This window comes from Squalius cephalus (assembly GCF_949319135.1).
Source record: "Squalius cephalus genome assembly, chromosome: 1".
Taxonomy (NCBI): Eukaryota; Metazoa; Chordata; class Actinopteri; order Cypriniformes; family Leuciscidae; genus Squalius; species Squalius cephalus.
In genome coordinates, this window is record NC_137122.1 from 53,343,965 (window position 1) to 53,358,116 (window position 14,152).

Here is a 14,152-nt window from a genome sequence, read left to right on the forward strand (position 1 = left end):
AATACTACAACGAGGACAGTGGATTGTCCAGGTCTGTATCGATGGCCACTGGCCTCAATCTCACAGACAAAAGACCCAAAGTACGCACCATTTTCCCCCACAAGTCTGGAAACAACCAGACGCTGCTGAGCTTTGAAGAAGGAGACATCATCACGCTGCTGATTCCCGATGAGAGGGACGGCTGGCTGTACGGAGAGCTGCAGAACACCAAACAGTGAGTGCAACTGGTCTCATTTATAGGAGCTGCAAGGAGATTGACGTCAGAGTTCAGTTTGAGTTCACTTTTTAGCACCACATCTGATTCTGGAGATCTGGTTCATGAGGACATGTCTATACTTTTTGTAATGACTCAATTATAATAATAATTTGGCTTTAAAGCTTGATTGTAAACTGCTTATTGTGCTTAAACAGTCAAATACACACAAAATAATGAGTACTCTTGGTGAGTATTCACGTGAACACAGTCAGTTATGTTTTAAGTGAAAGTAAACAGTTGCGAAAGAAAATGAGAAAATTCAGAATAATGAATCCATTTGTCAGGTCTTAAAGTGACAGCAGGTTTTGAGATAAAAGCTCAAATTATGAGATGATATTAAAAATATCTATATTATTTTTTTCCAGTGGTATCAATGTCAAAATTGTGGCCAGTGAAAATGCTGAGAAGCCAGTAACTTTGAAAAAACACACACTAGCCACAGTGGCTGGTGAGCAAAAAAAGTGAATGTCAAGCCCTGTATGTTATATAAAAAATAATCTGGAATTTGGAAGCCAAAATTGTAATTGAAAACAAAATTGTATTAATTGCCCAGCCCTACGAACTATGTGTTTTTTAAGAGCGATGTGCAGGTGAAGTTTGGATTGTGAACGTAATCCAGTCACAACTCGGATGCACAGAAGTGTCTCAGGAGCTGGAGAGACCTCATGTGTACACAGCTGTGGTGGCAGTCTGCAAACCAGCTGTGAAGAAGAAAACCAGTTCATTTGTGTGTCAATCAATGCCACGTGAAACCCTGTTAGAGAGAGCAGACGGGGCGGCAGCTTATCTGAGATGCAGAACACAATCTCCCCACGGACCTGAGGACTTTCAGCAGGTGGAGGGGACGTAATCAGAATAACAGTTATGGCAGAGAAAGCGATCTGAGCACACCAGCAGTGCTGCCAAAAACTGATGTTGTTGGTTTGAGAGAATGCAACCAGATGGCCAAACAGACAGGGTGTGTTCAGAATGCATTCAGAGCCGCCAATGTCTCTGCCACAAGAGTCAAGTGAGAAGATGAAGTTGGAATAGAGCTAGTAAACTTTCAGGATAAAGACAATTGGTGCAAATACAATTCAAACTTCACAAATTGATTTTACTTTGCCTTCCAATGAATCCCTTCTTTATATCTTCGCACTCCAAGTGAATGCATTTGTTCTTTCTGCAGTTTAAGTTCTTTCTGACCTGTAGATCGTTTGCTTTGTTCTGAAACGGGGATTAAATCTGTTACAATGTTGCATTTTCTTCTTGGTTCGGTTCGCTTTCACGAGGCAACATTTCTAAACGGACCTCACGTGCGAGTAAACCGTCCTCTCATTGGTCAGAGTTCACCTGTCATCTTGTGGTGTAAATCCCAAACATTTATGTTTTTAAGCCACTGTTCCAGAGCCCATCTCTTTGAGACACTCAATAAAAACTCTTGTAAACTTGTACCTTTTTCTTATGTGTTTTGGACAGATGTCCTGAAACATGTTCATCCGACCAAATTTCAGTTAGGCATTTCACTTTGTCTTTGCTCCAGTTTAACCCACAATGCATTTTGAGAGGCATTAGCAAAACAAACACAGCTGCTTTTCGTGCAATGTACATAATTACCTTTATACAGTGTGATACAGCCTGGTTCGTGGGTCCATTGGGCCGAATTGCTTTCTCACCACAGGCAGATGATGTATTGGCCGATAACTGGGAAGCTTCACAGTTAAAGGAATAATTCAGTCATTTACTCAGTCTTTACATTTTGGTTAATCTGTAGTGACTCACTTGGTTGTTTATATATGTTGGTGGTGTTCTGCAAACTTGTCTGAACCCTATAGGGAACGATTCATGAAGTCAGACTTGTCACCTACAGTAGCAGACCATTAATATGTGCCAAATTACACGCAAGCACCATTTGCTAAATGAGGCATTTTAAAGCACTACTACGACCTGTTCAGACAAAGTGACTGAGTGCTTCTATTTAAAGAAAACTTCAGACTGATTGACGGTTCTTATTAAATAATACATTTGCCAGGTCAATTCAAATGTCCTCTCGTGCTCTTAAATGCCCAGCAGGAAATGGTCTTAAAATCACTGGTGAAACTTTCCGGCTCGTGTCTACAGATCATTAGCCGCGTTTCCATTACAGATTTGCGCAAAACATTTGCGATATTTTCTAAATGTCGATAAAAAACTAATGTGAAATGACGACGTTTCCATTAACCGATGTTTTGCAACTAAAACTTAATTTTTTTCCCTCTCGTGATAAGTCATTCCAACAATTATAGCAATGGATGTTGGTAGATTTACATATATCCCAGCCACCGCAGTTTTATTTTTAACTAAAGGAGACGTAGGCGTGTTATCCAAGCTTTGATGGCAAGGAAAGCCCCTTATACTTGGGAGCGGCTGGTGTTTCTGGGTGATTCTCCCTCCTATCTGCTTCAAGATCTTGATTGTGGCATTTCTTTGTTGTTTAGAATCCATTATTCCCGTAATTCTTTTGTCTTTTATGAGTTTAATAAAGAACTCTGTCTCGTCTTCTGTCCAAACACACTGCGTCATCTACGTCAGGTGACCTGTAAATGTTTCCATTGCAGTTTTTCGAAACATTCCTTTTTCGAATTGCCTGAAAAACCACCCCATGTGAGCATAAAAACTTTTTTGCAATATATGGGAGTTTTTGCCAAATTTGCGCGTTTCCATTGAGCGTATTTTCAATCCGTAATTTCAATTTGCGCAATTTGAAGGGTAATGGAAACGCGCCTACTGTATCACGGCTCCTTCACAAGTTCCTCGGGTCTGTTAAATTAAAGTTCACAGTTAAGCACACCTAAGCACAGATAGATAAATATTAACATTCTTTACACGAGGGAAGAAGTGGAGAGATTGGGCCTGGGATTTGTTTGTTTCTTTGTAAGCAATATGACAATTTTGCTCTGTTGTCCTGTAAGTGAAAGACTGTATTTTTAAAATGCATCTCCTGACAGAGAGTTTAGTCAACATTTAGGAGTATACTAGAATGTAGATGACCTTAAAGCTAGCAGATGTGGACAAAAGTAGGGCCCTATGATTTCCGCAATGCGGAAAACGCAGACAGAATCACGGAATCCAGTCGTAAAAACGGAATTTACTGTATAACGTGGAATTTCATGGAATTTGTCAAATTTTTGTGAGTAAATAGAAAAGCAGGTCAGTACACTGAAGCCAAATTGCGATATAGACTAGTGTCTGTGAATATTAAACTGCAAAACGGCAACCTGTCAAAATAAAAGTTTGGTTTAACCTGAAGAAATGATGACAGAAATATATTACTGTTGTACAGTAGAATTTAGCTACGTCTCAATGTAATAATAATACTTACAATAATATTAATAAATTATTATTAAAACTTAGTTTTTTAAGGAATAATCACAATTTTTCTTTCATGTTTTAATTTTAAAACAGTAAAGCTCACTATAGGTTCTTCAGACCAGTTGGTTTCTACATTCTTGAAAGAATCAGCACAGATGATTTACTACAAAACTAGCCAATACAGTCTTTTTAAGAACATAAAATGCATAAAAAATTTTTTTACTTTGCTGAAAAACCTGTTGCACACAATCTTCTGTCATTTGATTTATGGTTTATATGTTTTTAGCAAGTAAAAGACCTTTTTAGTGTAATTGTAAATGTGTCTCTCTTCAGGTCGTGGTTCACGCGTATTTCCGCTGTGAAAGCTTTAGATTTTTTTTTACATTTTTTTAAAAATAAAATATACTAACTTTTATAGTGTTAGTTATATTTCAAGATGAAATATAATCTAGTCCTATTCCAAGATGAGTGCTTTACTTGACTAAAGCAATTTTTAAACAAGTTTATTTGATTTATCCACAAAAAAACACTTTAAAATGTATCAAATGTGATCCTTCAGGCTTTTGAGCAGTGTTTATCTGTCCATCTCTTGATCATCATAGTACTGCTTTACATTATGTGTTTTAAAACTACAGAGCTTTGATCATGAAACTAAGCATTTAAAAATCATCTCACTAAGATTGAGATATAGAGTGGCATTTATATGCATTTTATAAGGATCTGCTATACTGTTATAAAGATCTCATTGATTTACATCACAAGATATCAGAATTTCATCATACTTTTTGACCCTATGAATATCAGCAACTGCACCAAATATATTACAATGCATATTTTTGCTCAGTTTTGGTCTCTGAATAAAAGTGAGGTGTTTTTTCTCCCTCTAGTCTGAGCTTCATTATTCTCACTATACCATACTAGACGAACCATGAAAACCTGATGTATCAAATATAATATAACACATTAAACATAGAGCCTTTAGAAAAAATCTGAAAAATGCATATATAAAGGTTCAAAGTCTACATAAACCTCCATACAAGACGCTATTTGTCTTTCCCCGTGCCTATCAGGGGTGGAGGCCATTCTAGTAATAGAGTTTCCTATCTATATTTACATTCCCTCAGATTATAAGAACATAAAGTCCTGAGGAGAACGCTCACACCAAGACAAACACTGCCATTGTGTTTGAAGTAATGACAGGCTATGTGCATTTGATGACCTCACACAGATGACGGCCCTACACTTGGATTTCCTTTCTGAGAATGCAATGCAACTCTCCATGTTCAAATTGCTTTCAAAACGCTTCTCTCAGTGTTTTTATGTCCCAGAATTTCCAGACTGTGTTCAGTAAACACAGTGTGGACATTATAGCATGTATAACAGATAAAAGCATCCACTCTTTTTTCCATGTTAGTGGTTTATGCTGTCTGTCTGTCTGTCTGTCTGTGTGTGTTTTTACAGGCGGGGCTGGTTTCCATCATCTTACTGTCGTGCATTCACAGAGCCAGCAGTAAATAACAGGTAATCAGAAACCACACACACACACACTAACACGGTTCTTTGTTGTCCTGATTAGCTCTGATACTGATCGCTGCGCCTCGGAAGAGAAGGAAACACAAGCTTCACAGCAGTCAATCCCTATTTTAAGACTTTTACAGCCATTATCTCAAAAAAACACATCCTCAGATTTTAGATTCTTTCTGTATTGCATGGATCAACAAAAGGCGGGAAAGAAGCTTGACAAAAAAACGAACAAAAATAAAGCGGTGTGTGTTTTCAAACAGGTTTCCTGAACACTCCCCATATACATTTAGGGCTCGAATTTTCTCTCTCTCTCTCTCTAAATGGGTTGCACAAGGCAATCGTCGCAGTGTTGCATCGTCAGTAAAGTTTATCATTTGCACGTCTTTTTAAAGGGTACATAACATGCACAGTTTCACCTAATCTCATGTTAATCTTGAGTACCTATAGAGTAGTAGTGCATCCTTAATATCTCCAAAAAGTCTTTAGTTTTATTATAATTTTAAAAGAAAAAACAGCTTTCCGATTCTCTCCGGGAAAAGCCGAGGTCCTGGAGGCGGAGCTATAGAGTCAAGCGGTAGTTCTTGATTTCCAGCAAAAGACAGAAATCTGATCCAGTTGTACTTACATGACTGGGGTCTTTTATCACTGGGACCTCTCCACGTTTTAATAGCAAACGATTTGCAAATCCAGCGTCGAGGCCTTGTTAATAAAACATTCGTCACTCAAATGACCAGAACACATAACCGCACTTCCTACACTCCGTTGCTGCCCCGGAAAAACAAACTGCATCCACTGTTCCTGTAACACTGGGTTCTTTGGAAAGCTGAACACGGTAAGCTTTCCCTCACATCCAAATACACACTTTTTTGGATACATTCTTGAACAAATCCTATGCAGCGCTGCCGATGATTTCCTGTTGAAGCGCGTTGATGTGCGCGGTCTCACTCTCCTCTAGTCGACGTGCTCGCGGGCGAGCTTTTCCGAGAGAAATGCTCATATAAGGAGTTCCACTCTGATCTACGTCATTAGATCCACGATCGAAAAAAAACCAGCCGAAACTTGTACCAACCCGGAAGTAAGATTTTCGGCACAGAAATTCTCCGTTATTCGTCCAAAATATTTTTTTTAAACTTTGCCCATGTTTAGCATGAGAATCCATCTCTTTAACAGTGTAAACAACTCTGAATACATGAAACACCATTGTACCCCCCCTTTAAGTCTTACCCATTTAAACATTCAAGTGATTTTTAACTATTCAGCACTTGCGCGCTCTCTGAAAGATGGTTTTCTCTGCGCACATGCATAAGGCCATGTCACAAACAGCTCGCAGTGAGTTATTTTTAGCAGATTATAGCGATTTAATTTGTATTAAATTATGTCAAAATTCCGGTCTTTGTGAGTATCCTCGTAAACACAGTCGGTTATGTCTTAAATAAACATAAAACGCATAATGAAAATAGTATAATGGATCCATGCACTAGCTCTTAAAGCTAGCATTAATGTTGATAAAACAACAAAAGATAGTTTTAATTGTAAGAAATGAGAATTAATAGCCTATGTATTTAATTTAGTCAGCTTCCTTGTGTTGTGTAAATTCTTAACAACAAAATTACCCCATTGTAAAAACACAATGAGTGAGCAAACATTTAGGTGCGATAAATGTAATAAAAAAATACCCCCCATAAGAAGCACATAAGGCGGGAATTCCCCCCCATTTTCCAAAATGAAATTCAGGCCCTGTCCACTTGAACAGTCAATGCAATATTGCTGTGTCTGGCTCAAATAAACAGAGCAATGTTTTAATAACATAAATAGCATTGAAAAAAACTTTAAAAGGCATAGTTCACCCAAACAAAATGTAATGCTGTCATTTACTCACCCTGATGTTGTTCCAAAAACAAAGTAATATATTCTGAAGAATGTTGGTAATCAAACAGTTTTGGGTCCCATTGACTTCCATCGAATGGCCCAACAAATATAATGGAAGTCAATAGGAACCGAAAAAGTTTGTTTACCAACATTGTTCAAAATATCGTCTTTTCCGTTTCACAGTTCCTACTGGTTTGGAACAACATGCGGGAGAGTAGATGATGACAGATTTTTGGTTCAATTATTTGATTAGCTGCAGATTTTCCACACTCTCTGACTGTCATGCTGTCAGCAGAGAGTGAAACACTAGAAATAGGCTTACCCGGACTGACCCAGACGTGCTTTATAAGACTTCTAATGCCTTGTGCTCTTTCCCACTGACGTTATTCACAGTGTGTGTGTGTGTGAGGTCAGATCATGCATCTACCTCAGCTGATGTTTGCTTGAAGAACACAAGACTTGATCAAAAGAAATTTGAAATTCTGAAATCCTATCCCCTTGGACCCTGAGGGGTCCCTGTAATGCCTGATCAAAAAGCCTTTTGTGTTGCTGATTATGAATGGTAGCATGTTGGAAATACACTGCAAACACTCACGACGCAACCAAATAAACACACACAGCAAATACTCACAACTTAACCAAACAAACACACTTCAAATACTCACAATGCAACCAAATACAGAAACAGCAAATACTCACAACGCAACCAAATTCAGAAACAGCAAATACTCACAATGCAACCAAATACAGAAACACACTACAAATGTTCACAACGCCACCAAATACAGAAACACTGCAAATACTCACAACACAACCAAATACAGAAACACACTACAAATACTCACAACACAACCAAATACAGAAACACACTACAAATACTCACAACGCAACCAAATACAGAAACACACTACAAATACTCACAACGCAACCAAATACAGAAACACACTACAAATACTCACAACACAACCAAACACTGCAAATACTCACAACGCAACCAAATACAGAAACACACTACAAATACTCACAACGCAACCAAATACAGAAACACACTACAAATACTCACAATGCAACCAAATACAGAAACACACTACAAATACTCACAACACAACCAAACACTACAAATACTCACAACGCAACCAAATACAGAAACACACTACAAATACTCACAACGCCACCAAATACAGAAACACACTGCAAATACTCACAACGCAACCAAATACAGAAACACACTACAAATATTCACAACACAACCAAACACTGCAAATACTCACAACACAACCAAATACAGAAACACACTACAAATACTCACAACACAACCAAATACAGAAAACGTGCTGCAAATACTCACAACACAACCAAATACAGAAACACACTACAAATACTCACAACACAACCAAATACTGGAACACTGCAAATTCTCACAATGCAAATGTTAATATCCTGATTGCATGTGAGTATTTGCAGTGCGTTTCTGTATTTGGTTGCATTGTGAGTATATTTGCAGTAGGTTGTCAAACTGATGATGTTTTCTTAATTTGCTGTTTTTTTTCTTTTCTTTTTTCGATTTGTATGTTTTCTTCAGTTGCCGTGCGTTGAGCTCTCTTGGCCACCGTAGATTTCCCTTGATACCACCCAATGCTTATAACATTGAACTGTGTATTAACTATACATTAATTGTTAGAGTAATAAATGCAGAAGGATAAAGGATAGGATCAGTGTTCTGATGGTGACTTGATTTGTTTGTTGCAGTATTGCTGGAAACCCTCCGATGCGCAGTAAGAGCGTGGCCAACCTCATGCAGCAGGACCCAGAGGACTACATGATGGTTCTGCCTCCAGCGGACTACAGCGATCCGCCCGTCAGGAGAAACTCCACCAAGAGTCTGGTGCAGACATACACCCCACACACTGAAAACTCGGTCAGTCTTCTTCATCTTCCTCCTCATCTCTCCCCCCTATACACACACACTGAATGGTCACTTTAGGCTCATAGAGTCTGTTCAGATTATGGTTGATCTTTGTTTGACTTGTGGTTGTCGTCTCGCCGGCAATTAAAATAGGCCAAAAGATCCCATTTACTGACATTGAACTGTAGTGAGAGGGTGTAAATAACCTCCCAGGACACATAGCATCATGGCTGTGAGTTTCCATTGGCAAGCATCAAAAAGTACAAGTCTATGTAAGCTCTAAATGCTCTTATTAATAGGGTAGGCTGTGTTCATTTGATTTAGCTCAGAACAGTTGAGGCTCTTGTGAAGTCCTCTCAGGTATAGGTGTGGGTATAAATGTGTCACAGGCCGTGCCTTGTATACAGTCATGGTCCTTGTGTCTGAGTGGATCAGAGGATCAGGATCACTTTAAAGAGGATTGCCGGTGGAGCAAAGCTAAATCCAAACTGCTCACATAGACGAGTGACACCTGAGTGACAAAGAAATCTACCCATTCAAACCCACCAATCCCACTGTTTATTTTGAACTCATGAGACCGAGTCGTTGTTCGGCAGATGTAGCTGACAGATCATATTACAAATTGTAATGGGAGTGGGAGATAGGGCAGTATGACTAATGCAATTTTTGCTGGAAATTCAACTCCCTAATGCATTTATTACATAAGCATGTACTAATAACATCTACGTGGTTGTTATGTAATGTCTACATAAATAATTTAATTAAATAATTAAAAAATGACAGAAAATTCCAGTAACTTAAAAGCTGCAAACCCAAAGATACGATTATTCATAACAAAATAAATGATATATGAGCAAAACCAGCTTCACATTATGAAGCACTTGTTTAAAGACTCAAAACTGCATGATAAAAAGATCGGACACATTTTGAATCTGTTGTAAAATGGCTGATGTAAACACACACACCTACAAACCTGTGACATGTGACCACACATCAATATAAATGCACCATATTGCTTGACTATGTTTACACTGGACAACATGACCTGAGAATCAATACCTGATATATATATAACATACTACAAAGTATGCTAATAACATACTACAACCTGTAAAACATTGAAATAAATATCAGTAAATAATGGTAACCTAAATAATATAAGTTGAATATTATTTGTATCATAGTCTATCGCTCTACGCTAAAAAAAAAGTGTGCATACAAACGATTTAATAGCGCTTTTAAATGCAGCGATTCAATAGCATATTGATATGGGCTCCCTGATGCCCTCAAATTAATAATATAATTACCCAGCTATATAATTGTAAGAGAACGCAAAAGGTTTGAAACCTTTGAAACCTTGAAACCTTGAAACCAGCGCGTTACGTACAGTGTAATTTCCTTTCCGGACATAGTACTACTGCTGCCCCGATGGAAATTTTATATAACTATTCCATAAAAGTATTGTCTGGACTTTCCCTGGAAAGGAAATATAGAGAGCGGACCTCTTGGAACATTAATTTGACTACAGTATTATGCCATGGTCTGACTGAAAACTCGATTCTGATTGGCTGGAAGCCGTGCAATAAAACCATTAAATCACAGGTAGTTCCAGTTCAGGAGCGCAGAAACTTGTTATTAAACGTTTTGAATGCACTCCGCTTTTTTGTCGAATGGTTATTTGCCTCCAGGAGCTGCATGGAGTTATGATGATCATATGCGTATGCAGAATTATTGGATCTGACTTGAGCTTCGGGTGCGTTGAAATACTTTTTCAGCTAGGATGTGATGCGTTCCAATCAAAACTATGAGATTGGCGAAGAAGTAAGAATTAACAATAGTTTTCCCACTAAAACGTTATTCTATTTCTAAGTTATGGATAATTATGATGAAAAAATTATTTTATATTTGTTAAATAATTATATGCTTTAGTTTCCAAAGTGAATAGTGATATATTTACCATAGTGAATATTTACCTATGGGGGGTATATAGTATGAATACTATATCCAAATTCACAGCATTCATAAAGTACCCGGGTGAACCTGGCAAGATTCTAAAGTGTGCGTCCAAATAAACAATATTCTGACGAATGTAGTAAATACTTTTCTAACATGCACAAAGTAATTACTCCTCACTGAATCTGAAATCGCATCTTTTGAATATGCAGCTAACGTATGACGTTTCTAACATGACAAGATATCCTAAAACATGGTAGCCCATTTTATTTGCATGCATGCAAACGCACGAGGCAGAACTGTGGGCAGGGACACATTCCCACCAATGGATGTAAATTATGCTGTTTTGTATATTCCCAGAAGTTATTGCGCCCACATCGATTTCACACGAGCAGCGCGTTACGTAAAGCCAGCAACGCAACACCAGCACTGTGTCTTGTCACGGTCCACGTCTATTGTATTATACTCATGCTAATTTTAGTGGTAGGGCTAGTCTAATGAGACGCGTGAACTCTTTCCAGGGGTGTTCATTTAATGAGGTCTAATGCCTCTGCAAAAGTGTTATTTGCTTGGAGGAAGCCCTGATTTGTGATATTTGTGGGGTGCGGGTGTCAATGGCCAGGCTGTGAAAGTGGATACTGCTCTCTCTGGACGTGGTGAAATATTAATTGCTCACCAAATCCTCCAGCGAGCCTCGGCCTCCCGTCACACACACACACACTTACATCCGGGCCACGGCTCAACCTTTCCGATGGAATTCCACACGGACTTCAACTTGAAACCTGCTCCTCGCAGATCCACACATTAATTTGCCCCGTCGGCACCACGACTGTGGCTCACCTCCTGATACTGCGCACACAATAGAGCCAGATCTGTAGGTGTGAAGCCCTGTTGTTCGGCACCTGTCCTCCGTGCCGAGGCTTGGCGAGGGACTCGTGCCATGCAGTTACTCAAGCCAAGCTCGTCTATCCAGCCTGGAAAGCCGGGGTTAACACGGACACTTCTTCGTAAAAGCTCCCTGTATTAGTGGCTGTTAAGCAGGAAAGGAGATCTTCCTGTTCAAGCGAAGCAGAGGCTGTATTTTTCCACACACACACAGTGTTTTATTTACAGGTGAAGAAGGGCATTGTGAAAAATGCTCCCTACTTGGTTTTCTGAGTGTGTGAAATAAAAAGAAAATGGCAGAGACTGATGCAAGACTGACAACAGATGTGAATTTCACTGTTTTTCAATGACACTGTAGCCATGAAAGAGACGACGTCTGAACGCACGACTGCAGTCTTACTGGATGGTGCAAGAACACAAAGTAGTGTCTAACCAGATTAAGACGATTTATATGTCCATGTTGATGATATAGACAAGATCTTGCTGAATATGCACAGCTGGCCGACAGACGTGGATCGATATGATGCCAGATGCCCACTAAGTGAATGAAGAGGCATCTGTTGCCTGTGTTCGGTTAGTGAGGTGCACAACTGCCCTCTGGTGGAGACCGGCTCTGCTCAGATCTCACACACACTATTGCACAAGTACTGCTGTTACTCACACTCAAGGCTATGCATTTCAGCAAATCACTTAAATTCAACATGAATGATGCCTCAAATTGTGTGGCTTGTCAGAGTTGATCAGATTCAGGGTTTTGAGCAAAAAAATCCCACAGATTTACAACAAAGGAGAGACTGGAGTAGAGCTGCACGTTTTCTGGAGATTTTCCTGATAAAAATTGCGATTTAAAATTTATATTATATTATTAATTTTATATTATTATTATTACTATTATTATTATTATTATTATTATTGTTACTAACTAAAAAAAAATTAAGCAAAACAGGGAACACTACTATTTATTTCTCTGTAAAATAAAAAGAGTATTTTATAAAATACAGGTTTATTTTACAGTACGACTAAAATTACAATACTAATATTTATGGCTGTCTTAATTATTTCATTTTCAATCAGAAACCTAATCTATCTAATTGTGAATTTTATTTATTTTTTAAAAATGAGAAAATCTGATTTCATTTTTTTAAAGCTTCAGATTTGCTGTCCTTGTTTGTAGAGCTGCACTATTTTGCCAGATTTTATATATATATATATATATATATATAATAAATATATATCAATATGACAGAAATAACAATTATTATTATTATTATTATTATTATTAATAAATAAAACTTAACAAAACAAGGAATATTACTATTATGATATTTAAGTGTAACATAAAAAAAATTGTATTGAAGAAAACCTTTTTTTATATTACAGTATAAATGTAAAATTACAATCCTGATCATTTTGGCTGCCATAATTCATTTTCAAATGTTAAACCATCAGTTAATTTTGATTAAAACACTGCATGGAGCCCTTAAAGCTTCTCTTTTGTTGATAAGCGCTTCTCACTGCAAGTATGTGAAGATGGCCGGCACATGTTGCGTCCCAATTTCACATTAAAAGCGACTCAATGCAGAGATGAGTTTGTGTGGAGCAAGATTTTCTGTGTATCAAGCCCGATCACGAGCTGCTCGTGTGTAAATGAACACTCTGAAACACACCGAGCATATATTTTTCAATTAAATCCCAGCCTTTGATTTTTGTCTCGATTTTACTCCGCTCTATCATGCAGCCCGACACTGAAGTCGTCTCGACAGGACAGAATATCACAGAGATTAGTGGATGGACTCTTGACGTCATCAGTCAGTAAACTAAAACATTGTGTTGTGGTTCTAGGTGGTTATGTCTGCTTTTAAATTTGCATCTTGTGATATTTTGAGTATTGCTTTGTTTATTGATTCCGTCTCTTATGCATGCGTTTTGCATATGCATGTGACCGCGGCTGAGGCATAAACGTGCACGCAAAATCCTAGACAGCATTTACAGCCAATGAAAGACTCGCTCTCAGCTGACACTTTCAGTTTTCTGCACTCATACCTGATGACGGTAATCAGATCGCGTGCGCTTCTTTCATACCCGTCACAACAGTCACACGGCTTTAACATACTCGTGTTTCCAGCAGGGCTAGATTCCAGACATTCAGTGAGCTCAGCTATTCCTGTTAGACATCAAACCTGAATGCAGGAATGTCTGACCTCAGCTCTGATGTTTCTTTCATTGACGTTTAGGGCCGACTGATGGAAGCTTCTCGTCTTATAATCAGACTGTTTTACTAATAGCGCACTACCATACTACTCAGAATATGTCTGCATTATATTAGTGCAAACTGCACATTATGAACAATTTCAGTATGCATGGAATACATAAATGATCTACTACATTTGCCAAAATGTACATCCAAAGCGCACTGTATCCCACAATGC

At 38.3% G+C, this 14,152-nt stretch overlaps 1 protein-coding gene across 1 annotated transcript in view; it reads left to right on the forward strand.

The window, feature by feature from the left end:
* baiap2l1b (BAR/IMD domain containing adaptor protein 2 like 1b) overlaps positions 1-14,152 on the forward strand; it is a 72,438-nt gene that overhangs the window by 55,100 nt on the left and 3,186 nt on the right. The window contains exons 10-12 of the mRNA XM_079874055.1: positions 1-214; positions 5,048-5,107; positions 8,729-8,897. Coding sequence (XP_079730181.1) covers positions 1-214; positions 5,048-5,107; positions 8,729-8,897 — 443 coding nt within the window. The remainder of the gene's footprint in view (positions 215-5,047; positions 5,108-8,728; positions 8,898-14,152) is intronic.